Raw genomic sequence first — 25,384 nt, 5'->3', positions numbered from 1 at the left:
GGAGCTCTGGACTGGGAACAAGGGGTTCAAAGGGCGGGAGGGAAATCAGGGTTACGGGTTATTCCGAAGAGAGGACTTTCAGCAGCCTTGCCTATTGCCACGGCCAGCTGGCAGCGGGAAGCCGTCCTCGCCCCGGGGCCAGGAGCGCCTGGGCTGCAAAGCCCACATTCCTGCACGAATGGACAGGACAGTACACTGGTGGAGGAGGCTCACCCGCTCCCATAACAGCTAATAAAGAGACCCTTGCCCTGGAGTGTGTCCAGCAACGGAGTTCAAAGCAGTGCCAGCCCACAGTGCAACTCCCAAAGCACCACGCACCCTCCTCTCCCCGGGCCAACACGAGGACGCCACACAAACCACGACGGGCGGAGAGGGAGGGTTACACCACACACGCTCGTGCACTCTCCCCCTTGACACCCTCAGAGGGACTCGCTTCAGCCCGTCCTTTGGGAATTACTTCCCACCCCCAAGTTCCAAGGGCGCCTCGGTGGAGTGTTTTCCGCAGGAAGAGTTTAATCCAAGGGACTCCATAAGGCCTGGCGCCCAGAGGGAGCTTGACTATTATGGTTAGTACAGAGGCGGCCGTCATGGCTCCACACTCAAGGCTTCAGGCTTGCTACGTAAGACGCGATCCTGCCCGAAGCTGCAGCCCTTACTCTGCTGACAAGCAGGTCTATTCATTCGTGGTCTGATACGTTGCAAAGAGAGTCTGTAAGTGAGCTCTGCCAGACCTCTCTACGTGCGCACGGCCTCCGCGGGGATACAGCCCAGCGACACACACCCGGAGAGAACTCAGCCCTGGCCGGCTTCTGCGCAGCGGGTAAGGGGGGATTCCTGGAGATTTCCTCCATGATCCTGTCCACAGCAGTGGCTAAAAGCCACGTTTCTCTCCAGGAGTCCAAAGAGCTCCCCCTCCCCCCATGACTCCCAAAGGGCAGAGGCCCCGACAGCGCAGGAGGCGATCGCCTTCCCCGAGATGAGCTTTGCTGCAAGCCCAGGAGGCTCTGAAAGGGCAGCTCGTGGCCTCCATGCCGTGAGAACAATGGGGGGTGGCCAGTGGGGGAGGGGGCAAGCTGCCGGCTCCGCTGCACAATTTAGGGTCAGCAGGACAGGGCCGTTCATTCCACATATTTCTTGCTACACCAGACTATGCAACAGGCAAGGCGGGAGGGGGGCAGGAGACTAGGCCGCCTGCGCGTGCACGAAGGCAACAAGGCACAAGCAAAGGAGACGCCTCAGGAGCACATGCAGGAGAATGTGGACAGGAAGGGAAAAGCGGGTTGCATTGGCCAGCTGCCTCGGGCTGCTCTGGCAAGCCAAAGCTGCAGTAAATCCAGTTTGACCAGCCCGCATGTTCCAGCTGCTTTGTGCTGCTCCAGTGCAGACGAGACAGTCTGGCCCCAAGAGTTAAAAACAGAACAAGGAAGAGCGAGGGCTGATGTGCCCAGCTCACGGAACGGCTTTGGCCCAAGTGGTTCAGTTACCCCAAATAGTTGTTTGACACGAGCGCTGCAACATTCGGACAGACCACGGCCCATCTGGAGCTTGCCCCACATCCCGTCTCTGACAGTGGCCTGCACCAGTTTCAGGGGCAGCATTCAGAACGGGCAGCTCTCAAGTAATCCATCTCTGTCTTCCACTCCCGGCTTCTTGCCATCAGCGGTTTACGGTGCCCCAAGCATCTCTGACCATCTTGGCTAATAGACATTGGTGGATCTATCCTCCATTAACTTATCCAGGGTTATTTTTTTAAAACCAGCCTCACCTTTGGCCATCACAACATCCCATGGCAAGAAGTTCCACTTCTTGAAGGGTGGTTGTACCTTCCCTCCTGTACGTGCTAAACCTGCTGTCTGTTCATTTCAGCGGGTGATCTCCGGCATTGTTTTGCGCCAATGGATAAACACCACTCCTTTAGCAGCTTTCCTAGCCAGTCCTGATCACGTAGCTCTCTCCTGTCCCGCCGCAGCGAACTCTTTGCTAAACTGCAGGTGCCTGACCCTGGTAATTCCTCCTTGCAGGGAAGCTGTTCCAGCCCCTTGGCCTGGAAACTAGCTGTGAATTTGACATCATTCACTGAATAGCTGAATGCAAAAGGGAAAAATAAGTTCCAGCTGGATTCACATGGGACTTGTGTGTCATTCACAGAACAGGAAGAGGATGAGAGGGGAGGTAATTGCCTTGTAACTTTGAGCCTGTCGGCTATGGCACTCCACTGGGATTTTTCCGAGACCCCAGTTCAATTCTTCCCTCAGTTTGATGTGCAACAAGAATCTGAACCAGCTTTCATCCACTGCAGGAGTGTCCTGAACCCAGGCCCAGATTAAGCCGTGCTGGGGCCCAAAGCAATGTCACGTTTAAGAGGCCCCCTAACAACTGGGCTAAAGTTGTAAAGGGGAAGGTGGCAACACCCACGCCCCTCCCCCGACAGGCTGTCTGGGACTCCTTCCCGACTTTCCTTTCTTTTCCTCTGAATAGCGCCCAACAGTTAAACAAATCAGTTCAAACATGTAACAAAATCGGTCAACTTTTGCAAGGGGGTGAAATTTTTTGGTTTGCCCCGAAGTGATTAATTTGACCTGCCAGCAAACCGAGAAAAAAAAAATCAGTTCTTTGCCCAGCACTATTGATACTACAAATTAGGGTTGTTAAATATCAGTTAATTGAATAGTTGATGATCAGTTATTCTATAGTTCCCAGGGATCTGGCCAGCAGCCAGTGCGCTCTGGCCCCACTCCCAAAGAGCCCTCTGCCACTCTACATGGCTGCCACCAGCACAGGGTGGTCCAGGAAGGGAGACAGTGTAAAAACCAGCTCCCCCTGCAGACCAGCTGTCTATCGCCCTGCGCTGCTGCCTCTGATACAGCAGCATCCCTGTCTGGGTTGGGTCTGAGCTACCAGACCCAGCGTGAGCTGGAACTGAGCCGGGCTGCCTGCCCGCCTGGCTCCTAATACACTTTAAATGCAGAGCCGCAGCAAGGGCAGGTGCCAAACCCAGCGCAAGCCAAACTGAGCCAGGCTGCTGGCCAGCCTGTTAAATATTACAGGCAAAGGGGGTGGGGGAGGGAAATGTGTGTAAGCCTATAGCATAAACCTATAAGCTTTTGCTTATCAGTTAATCGACTACACTATTACATCCCTACTACAAATCTTCAAATCACTGGAAATGGCATGGGTAGCACGCTTTCCTGCATCCTGTTTATGTAATGTTAGTGTTTTTATTAAAATATTAACTAAGGAAATTCCCAGAAAGCTGTGGTAACTGAATGAAGACTGAAAGCACATATCAACGATATAATAAAATCTTGACATGGGATGTTGTATTTATCCTCAGAACCAGCACCATGAACCTCAGGAAACTCAGAAGTTTAAACTTAAAAAATTCAAATGTGTAACACATGGAAATGTCCTGGTTAAGTCATGAAACCCCCTTAGCACTGCCCTATAAAACCATGAGGAAAAATATGAGAAATCTAAGGTGTCTGTAAAACAAATGAGGCTTGTGTAACGTGGATAAACACGAGCATGTTTCAGACATTGCTATATAGTTTTCGTTTGCTATCAATAAAGGGCAGAATTAAGTGAGCCCTCTAGTGAGAACCACAAGAAACTCATTTTATTTACTTCACCCAAGAGAAATTAAGAGGTGGCTCGTTCCCAGCCAACACTCACCTAGACGGGGAGAAGATTTCGAGCAGCAGAGAACTCTGCCAAGAGCCAATGCTTCAGGCTAGAAAGGCGGTAGGGTTTGTATCGGTTTGTTTTAACACAGGAGGTAATCAGTCCCACAACCGACACAGCTGCCTGGTGGATTCTCCTGCATTTGGAATCTGTAAAATCAAGACTGCGTCTCTCTCAAATGCCATTCTCTAGCTCAGAGTGAAGTGATGGGCTGGAACAGCGGCGAGGTTACACAGCCCGTGAGAACCAGCAGGCCGGATGAGATGGTGACCACCTGGTCCGGGTCTGGGGCCCCTGGCAGGAAGGCGATACACATAGCAGTAATGCAAAGTTCACTTTTCTCTTACCCTCAACTTATTTAACCTCCACTTTAGCTCCCTAGGTTTAAAGTGCTCGTTTTCCAGGCAAAGCCGTTTACATTTCCAGCACGTACTCAGTGCAACCATTTTTGACTGGGAGTTTCCCCCACCAACAGCTCCTCCAAGCAAACACTTCCCAGGCAAGAGTGGAAGGGGATTTTGAAAACCACAAGAGGTGCACGGGGAACACCTGCACGTCCCCCTTTCAGCACGAAGGGTCGGTCACCAGGGACACTCGCTGCCCAATATTCCTGTGCGGCACACTCCCCGGGGAGGAGCGTGCCATAAAATCCAAGATGGGCAAATGGCTTCCGCTGTTTACTGCTCCCTCATCGCCTGCGCATCTGGACACATCTGCTTTGGATACTTGTGCTCCATGATGAAGGAGCCACTGGGAACAGCTCACGACCAGATTTATTTGTGCTATAACAGTTGGGGGTCTGGGCGGGAGGGGAGGGAAGAAAAACCTCGGCTCCGGAGAACCGCTGCACAGCATGCCAGCCCTGGTGTCTCCTCTCCGCAGGGGAGGAGCCGAGGGCCGGGCTAGAGCAGCCCTGCCAGAGTCCCTGGCCGCCTGTTTGAGAGCACGCTGCAAGAGAGTTCCCGAGCCGGGCGCGCTCGCTGCTGGAGAGCCAAGCACTGTGCTCCCTCCCCACCCAGCCCCCGGAGGCCTCGCGCGTGTACGCTAACCGCAAGCCTTTGAGCGGCTCGGTATTTACAAACGGAGGCATGTTGAAATCAAAGGGGTTACCATATGACATAATTCGCATTAAAATGTCAGCAGGCTGACAATTTATAGAGCCAATCCATGGAAGGTGGGGAGAACTCAGACACGGTAATTGTTTAATTCCTGCTGAAGCCAACAGCAGCTTTGCCTTCAGGAAGACAGCAACGCACAGGGCCAGGGAGCTGGGTTGTCAGCCAGCAGATGCCAGGGGCTGGCACCAGGCCACGAGTTAGAGAACAGGTTTAACTATTTATAGACACTTTTCACCCAAACTTCAAACCGGGGGCAGGGGAGACAGTGTAGCCCTGCCCCCCTCAACACCCCCTTGCACCACCAGAACAGCAGGCCCTCGTTACGTCAACCCACACCGCAGGCCTTTCCCACCCTGCAACAGTCTCGTGCTGAGTCGTCAAGTTCTCGGCCAATGGCAGAGCCCATCGCAAACAGCGCAGACTAGTTCCAACCCTCTGCTCCCCAGAACCAGCCCCCGCAAGGCTAACTTAGGAGCACCCATGCTAGGAGGAAGGGTGCGCGCTCCCCTGAGCTAACGCAAGGCGATTTGTACTATTCACCCCGGTGCTGCCTTGTGTGAAACGCTCCACGGTTTTGTCATCACTCCTATTTCACCTCATGCTAACTACTAGTAGGGATGGAAAATCCCGCTTAACCCCTTCACTGGGTAACGGTTACATTTTACCAGATAACCGCTTAGCCTGGGTGCCGCCGGTAGGGGGCTGCTCTGGACACGCTGGGTTACTGGTAAGTATCCCTGGTTAGGGCGACTGGTTACATCCCTAACCACTACATAGTCGCCCTGACAAGGACACAGGCTCTCTCCTAACAGGCAAGGCTTTCGACGGTGAGCATCTGGAACAGGGACATCTGCACACAGAGCCTGGCCCCATGTGGCCCTGACTGGCACCTTTGGGCTGTCATGCAGCAGGAAGAGAGGTGTGCGGGGACTCAGGCCTCCAGCAATCGGTGACTCTGACTACATCCCGGGGTTGCCGAAACGTTGCTGTATCCCTTGACCTTGCTGACCCTCAGACTTCCCTGCTCCAGTCCCAGAATGCAGCCCCCACGCCCAGCTGGGCGCCACACCAAAGGGAAGCCGGTGGGTGAAAGGGGGCCATGCACCGCCGTGCAGGACAAGCCGTCGCAGCTCCACAAACAGCCAGTAACTTTTCTCCGGCGCGCTAGCTCAGGCCTGGAGGAGCTGGCCCTTTGAGAGCCAATGGGAAGCACTGTGTTGGCTCCAACTGAGCCATCTCTGCACACACGGTGTATAAACAGTAACACCTCCTGCTCTCTTCTACCTCATTAACTGGAACACATTAAAACAAGTGTGCACTGGGACTAGCAAATGAGACTGTTAAACCAAGCTGATATAATCTCCCTCAGCTGTGGGAAATGAGGACACATCAATTATGCTGAATCAACTGCAGTAACAGTGATTTACTCAGAATCTAAGCCCCCAAGAAAATCTCCATCTGCCTTGGTCTAGATTTACCTCTTCCCTTCTTCCATTCTCCACCTGTTTGCCTCCTTCCAACTGCCACACACACTGCCCGACTCGGGGGCTCTCTTGCTGTCCCCACCTGTGCTTCGAAAGCAACATGCCGCTGCCTCTTACCAGAAGGGACCATCACGACCAGCTGGCCCGACCGACTGCGCCGTGCAGGCCACAGAACTCACCCACCCACTCCTGCAAAGGCCTGAAACGTCAACCCAACTCTGCAGCCATCCCCCCACATCATCACTGGAGTGTAACCTCGCCCCCTGCCTTCATCTCTCCTGGCTTACAGTCCCAAGCCAGCAGGGCCTGCACCCCAAAGCCACTGTCTTACTGTTGCCTAAAGGGACTCGGTGAGACTTAAAAATACCTACTACAGAGACAGCATCAGTGGCACACGCACCAAGTGGCACACGTCTGTTGTGAGGCCTGGTCGGGCTGCTGGGCCTGGCCATCGCTAGAGGAAGCAGCTGGTCCTACCCTTCCTCAGGCCTGGCATCTTCTTCCCATGGACTGTCCCGGGGCCGGCACGAGGTGGTGCTGTTGGTTCCCCTCACGAGGCCCTGTGCTTTGTTCCTGGCCCCGCCTACCTGACATCCTACCTGAGGCATGTCCTAAAGCTGTGGATAGGCATGGTGGCAGCCCCGCCACCCAGTGGGGCCCCCAGCCTGCGGGAAAAGAGGTGGCAGCTGCTGTGGGAGCCAGTGGTGAGGGTGCCCCGGGCAGTCTGGCCCTCAATGCTGCCACCTCGAGCGTTCTTCGCGCTGCCGCAGCCCGGGGCCCAGTGTGGGGCCACCGGTGGCCCAGGACACAGTGCCCCATCCAAACTAGGCCCAGCAAATAGTCACAGCAGCCCTGGGATGTCTCCGCAGGTGCACGGATCCTACTAATGACCCTGGGCCCTTGCTGCCTTTCGAGTACGAATCCCGCGGCGGTGCTCGGTGGCGCTGAGGCCCGGAGTTAGCGGAGTTCCCTGAGAGGAAAGAGAGGAGCCGCGGTGGATCAGGGGCCACTGCCTGAGGGCTTGTCGTCTGAGGAAACGATCCTGGTAACGTTTTCCCGTGTGGCACACTCATCCCAGAGCAAGAGTGTCCCTTCAGCACTGCCAGGAAAGCACCCTCGTCTACACAAGCCTAGAGACACACCAAGTGGATGACCCTCCTACACGGGAACACAAAAGGCAGCCAAACGGGGCCTGTGTGGCCTGGGGCAGGGGGTTACAGCTGACAGCCACAGAATTAAGCTGCGTCATTTCCATTTTAAATGAGTTTTGGGTTGGTGGAAGGTGTTGGACTGACGGGCTCCTCATGCTGCCCTGCCAAGAAACCATCCCAAGCCCTCGGTGTGAAACAGAAGTGGAGACGTCCTGGCCATTGAAAACAAGGGGCAAGCCAAAGCCAGGTGTGCTGGTGGCTATCCAGACAGACAACGGCTCTTCCAAGAAGCTAACGGCTGTGGGCTGAAGCTGAAGAGGTGACCTCAAGTTGAGAGGCTCAGATGTCCCGTGCCAGGCTCCTCTCCTGCTCTGTCTGCCCGTCTCCCGTCCCTGTCCAGCGCGAGGAGGAGCAGTGCTGGGGCAGCCATGTTCCAGATGCAAAGTATCAGAGCGATTGGGGGGCTGGTCTTGCTGACCGCCAGCTGTTTCGAATGAAGTCTAGACTCAGCTCCCCGGGACGGCCCCGATACACGCCTCAGAGAAGTAACAGGGCCCAGGGCACTGCAGGCTTCCAAGTGACAGCCTGAGCAGGCATTCTGAACAGGTCCCATGAAGTCTGCTTAAGCAGCATGTGTGCTCAACTGACTCACAAAGAAACAGGCATTTAGTGACATCTGTTGGATTAATTAGCTGTGTAATTAGCCTCCCCTCTGTGGAGACAGGCTTTGTTACTGCGGCCTGAAACTTCCCCAGGTGTTTTTAAACCAAGCATTCTCGGAGCATGAGAAAGCAAAGGAGGAGAAGTGGGAAGACACGGGTTTACAAAGATGGCCCAGAGATGGAAGGTGCTTGGGTGACAGCCACGTGCCACCGGACAGCAGAAGCGAATGGGAGCACGGAAGAACACGGACTCCTCCCACACATCTCCAGAGAGAGTGACATGAAAGCACCAGGCCGAGTGCACGAGAAGAGGTTGTGAGGGGCCGGCAGTCCCCGATTGCATGGCAGAGCTCCATGACCTCCACTGCATCAGCTCTGTCCTTCCTACTGCCTCTGAGCTGGCAGACTTGGAGCCCATGCAAAGGACCACCCCACCGGCTGGGCAGCAGAGCAGTCCTAGAGCAGAAACCCAGATCTCCAGAGCCAAGTCGTAGAATGCGACGGCCCCTACGCGCACGGCACGGATTAAACCACAGCAGGCTAACGAGCGGGAAGCCAGGGTCCCAAGGCCAATCCCACTCCGCTCGCCAGGCCAGAGGTCAGGAACAGAGATCTCCAAGATGATGGAGCTGGAGGGGCTGTTTCTAGGGAAGAGGGTAGGAACAAACCAAGGCATTTTTGGCGGCTGTCAGAAGGGGAGCAACCCAAGACACTACAGACATCTGGCCAGCCAACTTAATTAGCTAGTTAATGCTTCCTACTCCTGTTAGCACTAACGAGCCAAGAGCGCTAAGACTGAATGAGCTGGAGCCTGCTTGTGCATCACCAACAGACTTGTTTGGAGTGCCGAGCAGCCACACCTGTGGGAACCCACTGACGGCTGCACTGGTGGAACAAACACAACTTTCAGCCATCTGATTCTCACCACTGTAACGCCTGAAATAATTAGATTGGCCAAACTTTCTTTGCAAGTCATGAGGCACAGTGGGAAATAACCCAGGATTCCTCAAGACCGGGCTGAATTTGCTGGGCTGGCAGTCAGAAAAATAGCACGCTTGAAGTGCAAACGAAGCACTTTGTAGACAGGGCCAGAACGCAGAGACGCAAAGAGGCCATCTCAGATGACACGCAAGTAGCTTCCTGGCACTGCCCAAAGCACGCTTGCCTCACGAGAGCTCACAAGATGAAGCTGGCTTGCCAGGTGATGTGTCTAACATACAGTGACACATCAAGAGCCAGGCCCACACCAAACTGCTCCCTCTGCACAGGGAGCACACCATGGCCCCCCTCCACATGAGGAAACTGACCCACGGCTGAAACACCTGCTCAGCGTTCACCCCACGTGGTGAGCGTTGAACAGCTGCACAAAGAACAAACCCCCTTTCCGCCAGAACAGAAGTGTGACTTGACTTCAGGGGACTCTACTATGATTTGCTCCAGGAAGAGCACAGCACAAAGGGTCCCTCTTCAAGAGAGACTTGAGGGCTTGCAATATTATTGAACCAATATAAGCAGAGGAGGCGGCACCAATAGGTCCCACGTGGCCTGCCACATGGCTGCATCCTCCAGTTCTGGCAAGGACACTGGTACCCATGTCACCTGGCAAGGAGAGCCGGAGAGGGGGAAAGCAAAGCTGCTTAACCTTCCAAACAGCGTCTCGTGCTCTGTCGTGGCACCCAGAGCGGACGGCCTCAGCTGACCCACGCGGGACTACGGACTCGTTAGGCAGATGGCAGTAAGCGACTACGAATGAACGAGCTGCTTCAGGAAGGAGGAGCTGCTTGGCAGATAGCTCGCAGCACACACCTGTTACAGAGTGTCTGGATTTGTCTAATCTGATCTCTTCCAGATGTGGGATTCCTCCGTCCTAGGCCTGCCCACTGCCGGGACCCTCAGGCACAGACTTAAGCAATGGAACATGAATTGTTTTCCCAGCACCCGCGCGCCAGGGCCACAGCCCTCCTAATACCAACCTCTAGTACACTTCCCCAGCTAGCGCTGGGATGAGAGAGTGTAGACGTAGGCAGGCGCGGACAGCTAGGTCTGACTGATCAGACGGCGCTCGGGGCTCTGCTCATGTCGTTGTGGAAGCCAGAGCTATCACTGGCAGCTGTTCCCAACAGCCACCACGGTTCATGGAATCAAATCAGTAATCAGAACCTTCAGAGTAATCCCACATTGCTTTCCTCCAGCCCCGGAGAGAACCAGCCACAAGCTGCCCCCCGACCAGCCTTGCTTCCAGCCTTCCTCTGCAGTCTGATGGCTGGTGTCAGAGCCCAACGCGGTTCTGCAGAAGCCAGAGCCTGGGACGGGAACGGCACAGTGGGACATGCAGACAGTACTTTGCTGAGTTCAATAGAACATTCAGATACGTCCTCAGCTGGCATGGTGAAAAAACCAAGTGTGAATTCAGATGAGCCCGGGGTTACAGGACGCGGGGGGCGCTCTGCTCACAATTCACAATCCTAGCTGTGGAGAGAACCACCGAGCCCTGTGGCAGCTAGGGAAGAATCTCTTAGCCCTCCACCCACCCCCTTCAGTGACAAAGACAGGCCAGGCCCAAGCTAACTAGTGGAGTCCCCCAGGGGTCCACACTGGGACCAATCCTAGTCAACCTATGTATATGTGATCTGGAGAAAGAGGTAAACAGGGAGGTGTCAAAATCTGCAGATGACACCAAACTGCTCAAGATAGGTAAGACCAAAGCAGCCTGTGAAGGAAGAGCTTCCAAAGGATCTCACAAACCTAGGGGACTGGGCAACAAAATGGCAAAATGAAATTGAATGTTGGTAAATGTAAAGCAATGCACATTGGGAAAACTAATCCCAACTATCCATACAACGGGATGGGGACCAATTTAGCTACAGCTACTCAAGAGAGAGACCTTGGAGTCACTGTGGCTAGTTCTCTGGAAACATCCACTCAGTGCGCAGCGGCCGTCAAAAAAGCCACCGGAATGTTAGGCGTCATTACCAAGGGATAGAGAAGAAGACAGAGAATATCTCACTGCCGCTGTATGAACCATGGGACGCCCACGTCTGGAATCCTGTGGACCAATGTGGTCGCCTCATCTCAAACAAGAGATAAATTGATGGAAGTTGGGTCCATCAATGGCTGTTAGCCAGAATGGGCAGGGAGGGTGTCCCTAGCCTGGCTCTCTGTTGGAGGCTGGGGATGGGTGACAGGGGAGGGATCACTGGATGATCCCCTGTCTGTTCACTCCCTCTGGGGCACCTGGCATTGGCCACAGTCAGAAGAGGGGCACTGAGCGAGACGGACCTCTGATCTGACCCAATACGGCCGTTCTTATGCCCACAGGATTGTTCGTGCTTGTATGTGAACTGAGAAGTTCTTCCACCTTTCCTAAGATCGGGGCCAAAGCCTGGATACACAATGGTGACAGATATTTAGGACCGAATTCTAAACCTCTCCTGGCACTTTGGAGTTATAATTTTACTTTAAGCAGTAGACAGAAGGGCTGGGAGACTGCTCAGCCCCAATATTCCCAACCCCTAGACTTTGGGCTTTGCCTTTCGAGTCTATTTGGTCTCTCATCTCCAGTACTTTCCCAGATTCACCGCTATACAAAACAAACTCACCCCACTAGGACATTGGCGGAATATAGATCAGTTCATACTGCACAAGAAGTGTCCAAAGGAGACAGTCTGGCCTGAATTTTTAAATACATCTGCAGAATTGAGCAAGTACTTTTGCCCTCTAATTTCATTCAGTCCCAAACCCTGCAAAGGGGCAAACCCCAGGACATGCTGCTGATCCCATAGGAAGGTATTTCTGTATTACAACATGAAATCCAGACATCTATTTTACTGCAAAGACAGCAGAGCAGGATGGCACAGAGCGTGCAGGCCCACGGATTAGGTTGCCGAAGCATTAAAAGGGATACTGTGTGTTACCTGTTTTGTAATTCCTCCGTGAGTCCCCAGGGGAATCCAACTGTAATGTGTTCATTGAAGGGCTGGTGTATCTGGGCTGTCTGGGCGAGTTTTCCTTAGACTTGGGCAGAGGCTGCAATGGTTTTTACCAGCAGCAACATACCATTCTGAGGCAGATGGAGGAGAATGTGGGACCCAGCATGCATTGGGGTGCATGAGGGTTACTGGCCCCCAGCTCTAGTATTTGCACTCACCCAAGAGCATGATGTAAGGTACCTGCTGAAAGCCTCATCATCAGAACCTTTGGGACACATGGGGACCCCAAGCAAGGAGTACAGACTGCCCCCGCCGCATGCTCCAGAACACTTGGACTTACAGTGAATCAACGCTAAGAAGGGAATTTATTCCCCACAGCTGGCTTTCATTTGTGCAAATGGGGGGGTTGCGACTGAAGAGCGAGGAACGGGAGGACTTCCAAAACATCGGTTCCTACAAGCGCCAATGACTTTAGTGGGGAACGGATGTATCCTGGGACGACAGAGCAGAGCCGCCCTGCACATGAGTGTGTGCGTGCTCATAAGTCCTTGCCGTTCAAGGCAGGCCGCCCAGAAGCGACATTCCTCAAGCCAAGTTCTACAGGACAGGAGTGGGAGTCGCTCTTCTTTCTGGCTGGCCACTGAGTGCCGCTGGGCAGTGTAATCAGAGCCAGGTAAGGCCCAGGATCTCCCAGCAACAAGGGGAGGGCACAATAGCTGGTGGTGGGCGAGCCTCTGTTGATGAACGAGACAAGCTTTCAAGCCACAGAGCTCTTCTTCTGGCCTGGGAAAGGCACTCAGACAGTGTCACAGCTACACACCAGGCCCAACAACTAGCTTAGTATACGTAGTTAGCAGATTCTCAGGGCCGTCCCTAGGGGCCCTGGGTCAACCTCCCCTTCCCCAAGCCCAGGCCCAGGCCAACTGCCTGGCCTTCTCTGGCCCCGAGCCCGGGGGAGGAGCAGAGGTCGGGCCCCACTGCACTCACCATGGTGGCGAGAGCCAGAGGAGCGGAGCGACTTGGTTGGGAGAGGGTGGCACCATGGCGCAGGCTACTGCAAGCGTCATTCTCCTTCCTGGGTCCTGCTGCCGCAGGAAGGGGGGGAGGAGACCCCTTTGCGCTGCCCATCGCTAGGACTCCTGGTAACCCTGCCCCCGTCACGTAGCTCTGGGGAGAGGGCTTTGTGGAACCGATACAAAGGAGGCAGGAGGGGCGGAGCAGGGGCAGGCCTTCGATGAAGATGTGGAACATGGCCAAGCAGAGGGTTGCCAGTCCCTCCCCCCCCAGTAATTGACCAGGCTGCACCAGCTCTGTCCCATCCATAGGACGTTTGGGGCAGCCACCTCAGGGCCCCTCTAACCTTGAGGCCCAGCGCAGCCACCCCGAACCAGGATGGATCTGCACATTCTAGGGGACCATTCAATGAGAAGCGGCCCATCAGCAGGTGTGTGGTCACACCATAACAAGGGGGCAGAGGTTGGGGGGTAACCGATGGTTGTAATAAGCCATAAATCCAGTGTCTTCAGCCAGCAATTGTTAGTGTCCAGCAAAGTCATGAAGTGAAGTCCCCAGGCTCACCTTGCGCAAGCGTCCTGCAGGTTCCTTGTGAGGAGGACCGACAGGTCAGATGCAGAGTGACCACTCTGAAATGGTCACCCATAAGTGGCAGGAGCCTTTTGTCGTCTCGTTTCCTGTGTGAGTTCGTTTGAGAGCATGGTCCGCAGGGTTAGTGTCTGTTCCGGCAGGACCCGGGGATGTTTTGGGTACCATGCCCCAGTCCATAGCAAGCCGATGCACTTAGCGCTCTCCCAGATGACAGAGTATCAGCTGGACCAGCCAGAAGCAGAGTCAGCTGAGAGGCGCCAGACACCATTCTAAAACCGAAATGCTATCAAGATGCCCTTGGGTAGATGATCAGAGATGTCCAATTCAGCAAAAGGCGTCTGAGGCCACGCAGTGCCAGGATGATGCTAAACGCACACAAGGTATTTTTGGAGAAGGGCAAAAGTAGATTGCCAAGCTTTTGAGAACTGGGCAGCAGAGGAAAGGAGATTGAATAAATAATGGCCTGCGTTCAAAGCTATTCAGTCCCTTTCATCCCAAACTGGACTTCCCGGGGGTTAGGCCCAAGCAAGCTAAAAGTAAAACATCCTCAGCCAAGAAGAAGATCTGAGAAGGGAGGAATATTATGAGACTGCAACTCCATGCCCAGACCTGGAGACAGTAGTAGGAGATGTGCTCCGGGACTCGGACACCTCTGTCGACGTACCCGTGTGGAAGAGACTGATAAAGAAACTGTGGCGGGCGTGCTGCGAGACCCGATGGCAGCACCCAAGCATCGCAGGTGGGCCGCAGAACCCATCAGCATTACCACAGCCCTTCAGCCAGGCATGGGCTCCCGGGAGCTCAGGTCAGAGCAGGCCATGGCGGAAAAGCCCACTCCACTAGGACGGAAGTTTGTTTGCAGGAGCAGGCTGGTCCAGCTCTCAGTTTGGTGTAGTCAGAAGCTTGCTCTCAATTTTGAAACTGTCTCCAGTCCCTGAGGCCTGTTTCTGCTCAGAAGCTTAGTCTGGGCTAAGGGAGTTCACGACAGAGGCTCTTCTCCCTCCAGCCTGCCTCTGGGATTAACACGCAGCTGATGGGCGGTGCAGGCAGGCATTGTAGTTCCAATGGCACATGTAGCTAATTCTGGCCCAGGTCCAACTTGGGAAATTACTCTCTGCAGCCATAAAAGTCCTTTGCAGGTAACTGGAGAGTTTTTCCTAGCTGCTTGTTCTTAACCTGGACTGCTGTGGGTTGCAATATGAAATCACTGTTCAAGTGAAGCTACTACTTGTTTGCAAGGAACTAGAGGGTGAAGTAATAAGTTTTACTGGACCAGCTTCTCTTGGTGAAAGATAAGCTTTGGAGCGCCACCGAGGAGTTCTTCAGGGAAAGCATTTGCAAAGCATTTTGAATTCTTTGGGATCAGACTCAGTACGGAGGAAAAAGCTGGTTTATGGTGATGCAAGAAAGGATGTTCTTAACAGAAGTGCCGATTGCAAACTATGCAAGTGTGAGAACAAGTGTTGAAAGGCGAGGATGCTGGGACTCTAGTTTTTCATAGAATCACAGAATACTAGAACTGGAAGGGACCTCGAGAGGCCATCGAGTGCAGTCCCTGCCCTCATGGCAGGACCCAGTACTGTCCAGACCATCCCTGATAGACATTTATCTAACCTACTCTTCAATATCTCCACAGGTGGGGATTCCACAACCACCCTGGGCAATTTATTCCAGTGTTTAACCACCCTGACAAGAAGGAAGTTTTTCCTAATGTCCAACCTAAACCTCCCCTGCTGCAGTTTAAGCCCATTGCTTCTATCATCAGAGGCCAAGGAGAACAATTTTAGATACTTGAAAACTGTTATCATGTCCCCCTCAGTCTTCTCTTTTCTAAACTAAACAAGCCCAGTTCTTTCAGTCTTCCCTCATAGCTCCTGTTCTCTAGACCTTTCATCATTCTTGTTGCTCTTCTCTGGACCTTCTCCAGTTCCCCACATCTTTCTGAAACGTGGGGCCCAGCACTATACTCCAAATGGGGGCCAATCAGCGCAGACTAGAACGGAAGAATGACTTCCCATGCCTGGCTCACCACACGCCTGTCCATGGCGTTCTTCTCGGGCAGGCTCTTATTTCACAGCCATCCGGGTGGGACTGTCCCCACTGAGGCATGCAGGAGCTCAACTGCCCTACGTTGGCTGTTGATAAAAGTGAAAACGAAGCCAGCTAAATTAAAATGGGGTGTGAGCCCCACAAGCTGCAGAGGCAGGGAGCCCCTGCGGCCGCCCCGTACTTCTAGCAGAAAACAATGGCGTTACAAACACGGGAAAAGGGGGACGCCCAAAGTCTCAGGAGAGTGTGGAACTGTCGGTACAGGTGACCTCTTACACAGAGAGCCTCTGAGTGTGACCCCTCCCGCCTACACATTGAAAAGGGGGGAGTTCATGGAGCTCAGTCCCACAGAGCTGACAGCCTGCAGTCCCCATATAACCATGTTGTGACCCCCTAAGAGGGCACAACCCCCCGGCTGATTCCCCACGCCTGAGGTCCTTCTCCTCTTTATTACACACAGGCCATGGGGATCAGCTATTCACACACAACCTGCGACAGCACCTGGACTCCAGAGCTTCCCCACCACGAGAACAGCATCGCTGGGCCTGCTTCTTTCCTCCCGGCCTGTCTCTGCTCTGAGCAGACGGGCCTGGGCTGACGCAGGGAGAACCGCACCACAGCGTCTACAATGGACATGACAATCCAGTGGTAACGCCACAGGCACCAATGACACGTGTCCTCCTCCCAAGGCACAGGCACTGCGGGCTGAGCTGCATAGTGCTGCGTACAGCCAGCGTGACGTGAAAGGAGGCCCCCTCGCCAGCTCATCCATCCCAGGATAATCCCGACGGCAAGCACCCGGACACGCCGTTACTGACAAACATGCTTTGCTGCGGCTCCTCCTCTGCTCCCAGCCCAGGCTCTGGCTCTCGCCCAACTCCTTACAGGCCGTCAGAGAGCTTACTGTGCTCCCTGCCTCGGCTCCGGCTCTAGTGGACTCATTCTCCCAGCGAAACCTGTATGTGCACCTTCTGGACAAGAGAATCCGGTCTCGGCTCAGCCTCTCCCCTAGCAAAGGTGCCCATACACAGGCCTCTTTGTTTATGATAAACGGCTATGCAGGGTACAGCAGCAGTCAAAAGAGCAAACACTGCTAGGAATCATTAACAAAGGGAGAGCGTAAGACAGAACTTCATATTGCTGCTGTATAAAACCATAGGACACCCACATCTTGAATACTGCGTACAGGCCTCAAAAAAAATTACCTTGGTATTGGAAAGTTCAGAAAAGGATAACAAAAATTATTAGGGATTTGGAATAGCTGACATATGAAGAGAGATTTAAGAAGTCTGGGACTTTTAAGCTTAGAAAAGAAGAGACTAAGGGGGGATATAATAAAGCTTTACAAAAGTGATTAAGGAAAAGTTATTTATTTATTCCCACAATATAAGAACCAAATGAAATTAATAGGCAGCAGGTTTAAAACAAACAAAAGGATGTTTCTCTTCAGGCAACACACAGTCAACCTGCGGAACTCCTTGCCAGAGCATGTTGTGAAGACCAGGACTTTAACAGGGTTCAGAAAAGAGCTAGATAACTTTATGGAGGTTGGGTCCATCAATGGCCTTGGCCCAGTCTGGCCGCTCCCATGTGCTGTCACTGCAATGGATTGGGATAGGTCTTTGCTTCTCCCCTAGTGATGGGATCCTTATTGGACTCTCATGTGTGAAGCGCATGGGCCAGGTCAGTATCTGCCTGCTGGGGATAACACTGTCCAAGGGAAACCACCAACCAAAAAGCGAACTGCAGCAAGCCAGGGACTGTCCTATGGTGCACTGCCCTGGGATTAAGCCAGCTCCATGCTTCCCTTGGAGGGGCTGTGCATGAGCCCATCTGTCACACAAGGGCCTGAATGTCTGTGGGGACCCCAGAGAAAGCAGGTGATGAAGAGCTACATTCCTTTGTGTCGGGGGGAAGAGGCTGGCGGGGGTTGGGAGATCGAGTTCCTTTTATTATGTTTTACAGCAGTGGTGGGCAGCTAGCGGCCCACTGGGGTTCCCCGCACGGCCCACGGGACACTTTGCTTACCACTGCCCATGCGCAGGCCTTCCGCTGGTCCCCATCCCACACTGCTACAGTCACACACCCAGCAATAAAGGGCATGTGAAGGGAGGGGCGCGCTGGCCACACGCAACAATGGCAGAGCCGTGCGCTCCCCCTGCATCCAATCCAGGTGCTGCTATGGCTCTCTCGACACCCCCCACAGATTGTAGGTGTGCAAGCGCGGTTACCAAAATGACCTAAATCCTGATATCCTAGCCGTCTAGGTTGCCTATCGCTGATTTACAGCTTTCCTTCCCGTGCCCTTCCCGCGACAGCTGCTTGGCCAGTGATGCTATAGAGCAAATATACTAACGAACAAAGAAGGAAATCCATTTTCATCAAACACTCCTCCCCAGGATCTCTAGGGCCCTTTCTAGTCAGCCCCAAATGCCCCTCCTGCACCTAGTTAAACAGCCCTGCCCCAGAACCAGGAAACGTCTCTCCCATTTCCAGATGAGCTAAATCCCCCTGCCACATTTCACGGGAAAGCCAAACCTGAATGGCTTTGCCATCGTCTGAATTAGAACTCGGACACGCTGCTCTTTCGGTCTGTAGATCTCAAAGCACTGAAAGAAAAGGAGACTTACCGCCCCCATGTTACAGAAAAAAACCAGCAAGCAAATGGTCTGGTAGCACTTTATAGACTAAGAAAACATGTAGACGGGATCACGAGCTTTGGTGGGCACAGCCGGAGTTAACTCCCGTCATCTGAAGAGGTGGGCTGTGCCCATGAAATCTCGTGATCCCGTCTACATGTTTTCTTAGCCTATAAAGTGTTACCAGACCGTTTGCTTGCTGGGTTTTTTTCTGTAACAGACTAACTCAGCTACATATTACAGAGCTAGGAAACGATCTGCCCAAGCTAATGGAGCAAGCAGTGGCTGAGCTTGGAATGGTCTCTCGACTCCCCGCCCCCAGCTTCTCCTCTAAACCTCGCTGCTTCTACCAGCAGTGAAATATGTCGTCGAGCCACTCAAGATTAGGGCTGGCAGAGTCCTCAGCACTCATCAAATCCAGCCCCCTGCCCAAAGCAAGATCAATCCCAACGAAATCGTCCCAGCCAGGACTTTGTCAAGCTGGGACTTAGAAACCTCTAGGGATGGAGATTCCACCCCCTCCCTAGGAAACCCAGCCCACTCAAATCGCCCCTCACTCTTCTGTAGACTAAGTCCAGCTCCCTCAGCCTCCCCTCAGAAGTCATTTGCTCCAGCCCCTCATCATTTTTGTTGCCCTCTGCTGGACTCTCTCTAATTGGTCCACATCTTTTTTTGTAACAGGGGCCTCAAATTGGACACAACGCACCAGATGTAGCCACATCAGTGCCAAATAAAGGGGAATAATCACTTCCCTCAATCTGCTGGCGATGCTCCTACTAGTGCACCCCAATATGTTTTTAGCTTTCTTGGCTACCAGGGCACACTGCTGACTCATCCACTGTCACCCCCAGGTCCTTTTCTGCAGAACTGCTGCTTAGCCAGTCGGCCCCCCGCCTGTAACAATGCTTGGGATTCTTCCCTCCCGAGGGCAGGACTCGGCACTTGTCCTTGTTGAACCTCTTGCACTTGTCAGATTTCTTTTGACCCAATTCTCCAATGTGTTTAGGTCACTCTGGCCCCTATCCCTGCCCTCCAGAGCATCTACCTCTCCCCCTAGCTTAGTGTCATCTGTGAACTTGCTGAGGGTGCAATCCATCCCCTCGTCCAGGTCATTCGTAAAGATGTTGAACAGAACTGGCCCCAGGACCAACCCCGGGGGCACTCCACTTGATACCAGCTGCCAAACAGACATCGAGCCGTTGATCACTACCCATCAAGTCCAACCATCTAGCCATCTTTCTAGCCACCTTACAGTCCATTCAGCTAATCCACACTTTAACTTGCTGTCAAGAATAGTGCAGGAGACCGACCGTATCAAAAGCTTTGCTAAAGTCAAAGCATATCACGTCCACCACCTTCCCTATGTCCAAAGAGCCTGTTACCTTGGCTGGTCAGGCATGACTTGCCTTTGGTGAATCCCTGTTGACTGTCCCTGGTCACCTTCCTCTAGAAGTGTTTCAAAATGGATTCCTCGAGAACCTGCTCCATTACTTTTCTGAGGTGGAGGTGAGGCTGGCCAATCTGTCATTTCCTGAATTCTCCTTTCTCTCTCTCTCTCTCTCTCTTTTAAGACAAGCATTTTGTTTGCCTTTCTCCAATCATCAGGGACCTCCCCGATCAAAGTCAATGACCATTGGCTATGCAATCACATCAACGAACTCCCTCAGCACCCTCGGATGCATTAGATCTCACCCCATGGGTGCGTGTACGTGCAGCTTTTCTACATAGTCCTCAACCCGTTCTTTCCCCATTGAGGGCTGCCCACCTCCTCCCCATACTGTGCTGCCCAGTGCAGCAGTCAGGGTGCTGACCTTGTCTGTGAAGACAGAGGCAAAAAAGAAAGCTTTGAGTACTTCGGCTTTTCCCACATCACCTGTCACTAGGCTGCCCTCCCCAGTAAGGGTCCCACACTGTTCCTGATCCTTCTCCTGATGCTGTAGAAACCCTTCTTGTTATTCTTCACATCCCTTGCTAGCTGCAACTCCGGTTGGGCTTTGGCCTTGCTGATTACACCCCTGCAGGCTCGAGCAACGGTTTTATGCTCCTCCCTGGTTATCTGTCCAAGATTCCACTTCTTGTCAGCTTCCTTCTTGTGTGTAAGCTCGCTAAAGATCTTGCTTAAGCCACGCTGCACACTACCACATCTGCTATTCTCGCTCACATGCCATATTCTGTTCACCTCCTGGACCAGCACGTCCACCTCATGCCACTCAGAACTGAAACAAGTCCTTACGACAATAGAGGCCCTTTCTGGGTAATTTGTCTGGCAATATGAAAATATACTGAAAAGGCCATGAGCACACACGCTCCGCCCTGCTCCCAGGATTTCAGCCCTAGCCCTGCTTTGACCACACAGAGGGGGACAAGCTGGGCGAGGTGGTCAGATCTCCCTGAGTTTAACAACGTGAGGAACTCCAAGCCCCGCATTCACCAATGGTGCAGAAGGGGGGCTGGGCTGAAGGCACTGGGAAATACTGAACCGTGGGAAGAGGTGGCATGAGAATGCACCCCACCCTCTACAGAGCCCCAGACGCATGGCAGGACAGGACTCAGGCTTGTCAAGCTGCTGACTAACGAGGTCTCAGAATCACATTTTCTAGCTCTGCCACTTGCTGCTGAAGTGGCTCTTGGGCAACCCAAGTGGCCAATAACGTGATTTAAAAAGGAAACGGCAAAGAGGCCGAGTAAGGAGGATTGTGCGCGATAAGCTTCATACACTCTCTCACCCAGGCAGCATCTGGAGAGGATTTTCTCCAGCAGACAGGGAAGAACTCGATTACATCCAGTTAACTGTGCTCTAAACTGATTATGCATGTGCCAGGCTAATGGATTACATTAGCAAGAGGAAAAATAACATCCAATCAATCTCAATTACTGCAGACCACACCAAGGGCTGAGAGAAGAGAGGAGAAACTGGTCCATGAACTGCTCCCCTCCCACTTCGACTTCGCCCTTCCCCGCCTCCATGGCACTGCGACCACTTCAAAGCATGGAAAGTGTGAGCCAAGGACCTCAGTGAGCGTCCCTGCCTCTCCGCAGCCACGCTCTCCCTGGAACGAACCCGGGGCTCCGACTCCCTGGGAATCTCCCCTTTCACTGGAGAGCACAATCCAACTAAGGAAGAAGAGCAACAGGACATGCAGGATTCACAGTGCAAATGGCTGGGTACCAATGCAATGAATTCCATCCAACAGTTCAAGGATTGCGTGCTAGGGACGTAACCGTGGAGTCGATTAACCGATAAGCAAAAACGTCTCAGTTAATGGCATAGGTCACACACATTCCCCACCCCACCTTGCCAGTAAACGTTTCAGCAGGCTGGCCAGCAGCCGGGTCAGTCCTGGCTCATGCTGGATCCAGGACCTACCCCCACTGCGGCTCTGCATTTAAAGTGTAGTAGGAGCCAGGCGGGCAGCCCGGCTCAGTTCTGGCTCACGCCAGGTCCGGGAGCTCAGAGCTCCCCTAGACAGGGGTTGCTGCTGCCTCTTTATCAGAGGCAGCAGCACAGGGCGACAGGCAGCTGGTCTGAGAGGTGAGCCGCGTGGAGTGGCAGGGGGCTCCTCAGGAGTGGGGCCGGAGCGCACTGGCTGCCACCCTTAGGGACGATAGAATAGTCGAGTAACAATAAGAATTCAGGCGGTTACTCGACTATTTAATTAACTGCTATTTGACTTCCCTACTGCGTGGCTACACTAGCAGATAGACTATCCATGTGCTGTGCGCGCGACTGGTAGAGGCCTGTGTTCAGTATTTTGATACCAAGCTAGTATCTGTTCTCTCTCGCTACGATATTTCACTGGAATTCTACCTTTAAGACACACCAGATAGTGACGATTCTACAAAGCACTCAGGGCTGAATCTAACCAGTGTCCCTAAGAATGAATTCCTTGGCCTGTCTGGGGAAGGCACTTCTCCAGCCTTTCCATATATTCCCCACGCCCCTTCTTCATTTCTCATTTTCCCTGTTTGGGCTGGGTCTGAGGGAGAAAGCCAGTGCCCCCACTGACTCTCTCAAGGCAGCACAACAGAGCCAGAGCGTTTGAACCAGGGATTTTTGCAGCCTGTCACCACTGTCTTGTCCTCACACAACACCCCTCACCCCCACAATCTAAAGAGACTATTGTAAGTTGAAATCATGATGCCTGGTGCACAAGTGTTAATTGTGAAGACACACCACTCGATCCAGACTTCCTCTCCCCGCTCCTCTGGATTTCTCCTGCTCCCACTCTCACCCCAAATTCCCTCCTACCCATACCCTGGCTTCTCAGACTTTCCTAAACCAGGGCTCTGGAAAGCGGAGCGATTGGCGCGAGCGCCGCTATTTCCAGAGGAAGCGGTGCGATGCCTCACTAGTTGCAGTGACACCGATAACAGTGCTGTTCCCAGGAGCCCAAGTCACATCTGCTGGGCTTCCATGACCAGGAGCTTCCTAGAGCATGCCCCGCGAACACTAGCCAAAGCTCCCGCTGCCCTAGCCCAGCAACGCTGTTCTGCCCTCCTGCCGCTTTCCACCCCCACGGAAATCGCTGGAGCCGTCCATTTCCTAGAACAACCCACGATGTTCCAAACCGCCCGTTTCCTCATGGGACTCTGACACAGGGAGAGACGCCAAGTTCTGAACCCACCCAACACGGGAGAGTTCCATCCAGGCAGCAAAAAGGCATGACAGGGCACATGAGCCCTCCTAGCCTAATCCAACTGTGCAGATCCTTCTGCGGCTACAGGCAGAGGAAGGGAAAGGGGCAAAGAAGAACCGAGCCAAGTGAGAAGACAGCGAGAGATAGAGCATGTGTGAGCAGGAGGGATGCGAAGAGAGGCTGCTTAGATTTATGGCGGTTTGTACCTGATTGTTCATACTAAAGCCATTATGGGATGATTAGAGAAAAAGGTGAAGCTTTAAGTCCAGTGAAAAATCAATAAAAACGTCTGGAGTAATTCTGCTGCGGGAGTGAAAGGACTATTTACTGTATCCGGAGCTCCTCTTGGGTTACAGCCTGCAGGGCTCGGGGCGGGGGAAAGGAGAGCGTCACGAGGCAGGAAAGGAAAAGATGGTGACAGAAGGGACAGCAAACAAGGCAAAAGCCAAGAGCACCGTCATGGAGCAAGGGGGAAGGTGACAGGGCTGAAAGGCATCAGCCTAGGAAAGCTGCCAGTGTGACCGTGCCAATGTAGCTAGCAATCAAACTGGTCCTCCCTCCTTTCCAGCCCTCCCCAGCCACAGAACAAAAGAACCAGGGCACCAGCCACTTCCTTGGCTCTGCAAAGGCATTCTGCAGGCTCGCTGCCTGGCCTTCCTTTGCCAGTGGCTTGCAGGGCTGCGCGATCGGGCAGAAGGCAAAGGCTGGCTAGCAGAGCCCCTGCTGAGGCCAGCGGGGAGAAATGGCTTGCTGGGATGCCCTTGGAATCATGGCCTCTGATTCTGGGTGTGCAAGGGGACACCCTTTAAAGGGACCTCGTGTTCAGAGGACAGGTGCGCAGCCCCACGTGGTGCCTCAAGGTGGGCACAGCAGGACCTCCCCTTTGGAAAGGCTCGGCGGAGGGCAGTGGGATCCACTGAGCTGGGGTCAAGCCCCCGGGGGCACCAGATGGAATGGGATTAAATCCACCCTCACCCCGGCTCAGAATTGCTCCCTCCCTTCGCCCGGGGCTCTGGGGAAAGCAAGCCTTACCTTGTAGAGCTTGAGGCTGCCCTCGTGCCGGGAGTTCACCGTGTGCAGACGCAGCTTCTCCAGACTGTTGGTGTAATAGTCACAGGCATTGCACTTCAGGTGCACGGGGTTCCCGATGGCCACGCACTTCAGCCGCCACTCGTTGGCCTTGCCGCCCTCCTTGATGTGCGCCACCAGCTGGTACTTCTGCACGTGCTTATCGGTTTTGCAGTGGAGCTGGAAATTGGCCTTGAGCTGCGTGTTGTAGCGGCACAGCTTGCACTGGTAGGAGTCGCCCATCACGGCCTTCCACTCGTCCTCCGGGAGGCTGCGCTCCATGCTCATGTGCAGCCCCAGCATGTCCAGGTTGTCGGTCGTGAACTTGTTGCACACAGCACACTGGAAGAGCTTCAGTGACGGGTCATTGGTTTGGGTGAAGCTCTCGCCCAGGTTCATTAGCTCCTCGGACACCAGCTGCCCGCCCCCCAGCCGCATGTCCAGGGGGATCTCTCCACCCACTGCACAAAGGAGAGAGAAAAAACACAAACGTCAGAGATGCGGGAGTCCGTGCCTGCCATGACAGGAGCACAGCAGCCCATTCATTCCCCGGCAGGCCCCCTAACGTGCCCACCAGCTCCTCCGTCAGAAGCAACACAGTAATCCTCCTTACCCTGCCCATTCCTCTGCCCTGCTGGTATCCCGGGCCAGGCCCAAGAGGGGCCAGCTGACTGATTCCACAGCCACTGAGCCCAGAGCAGAACAGGTCCCCTGCTGCCCAGCCCCCGGGCCAGGAGCACAGCAGGCCTTTGCCAACCAGAGAGAACATGAAGGTGCCTCCCAACAGACTTTAGGAGGAGGAGTCTCCTGAAACCGATTTGACACTCCCCACTTGCTGGCTCCATCTCTCTTGTGGTCACCTCTCACGTATTCGCTTCTGGTGGCAAGGACACCGGGCAGAGACAAGAACAGGCTTGCACGGGTCTCCAAAGCCAGCTCCTGCTGCATACAAGACTCTTTGGCCAGGGTGCACTGCACACGCAGGGGCTTAGGACGTCCTGCTGCAGCAGCACCAGAAGGAACTCATTTCTGCAACTAGCAAGAGCAGAAGGCCGAAGCTTGCGGAAAGCGCCATGCTCTTAGCGGTAAGCCCAGCACTTGTCCAAAACAAACATTCGGAACGGTAGCTGCTCAAGGAAGGTACTGGCCTGGGAGAGCTGATGGCCAACGAAAGGACGACAGCTAATAACTGGGGCAATACAAGCGTGCGTGTGTGTCAGGGAAAGAGGCAGCAGGACGCATGCTTTCTCTCTCGCTCTGTCATCTCCCCGCTCTTCAAATTATCCCTGACCCAGCTAAACCAAGAGCTGACCTCCAGTCACTTATAGTAAATTAATACAGCAAGCTCTTATTTATCTCGT

The 25,384-nt window shown here is 53.7% G+C and overlaps 1 protein-coding gene across 4 annotated transcripts in view; it reads right to left on the bottom strand.

Moving 5' to 3' along the window:
* Nucleotides 1–25,384, bottom strand: part of ZFHX3 (zinc finger homeobox 3) — an 866,714-nt gene that overhangs the window by 156,337 nt on the left and 684,993 nt on the right. For all 4 annotated transcript variants that reach the window (XM_075939759.2, XM_075939762.2, XM_089781574.1 and 1 more), the window contains one exon: nt 23,988–24,484. In XM_075939759.2, coding sequence (XP_075795874.2) covers nt 23,988–24,484 — 497 coding nt within the window. The remainder of the gene's footprint in view (nt 1–23,987; nt 24,485–25,384) is intronic.

The sequence above is a fragment of the Pelodiscus sinensis genome, chromosome 12 (assembly GCF_052426305.1).
Source record: "Pelodiscus sinensis isolate ZL-2025 chromosome 12, ASM5242630v1, whole genome shotgun sequence".
In the NCBI taxonomy this organism is placed as follows: domain Eukaryota; kingdom Metazoa; phylum Chordata; order Testudines; family Trionychidae; genus Pelodiscus; species Pelodiscus sinensis.
The sequence above is the reverse complement of the archived record's forward strand: the minus strand, read 5'-3'. Positions and strand labels throughout refer to the sequence as shown.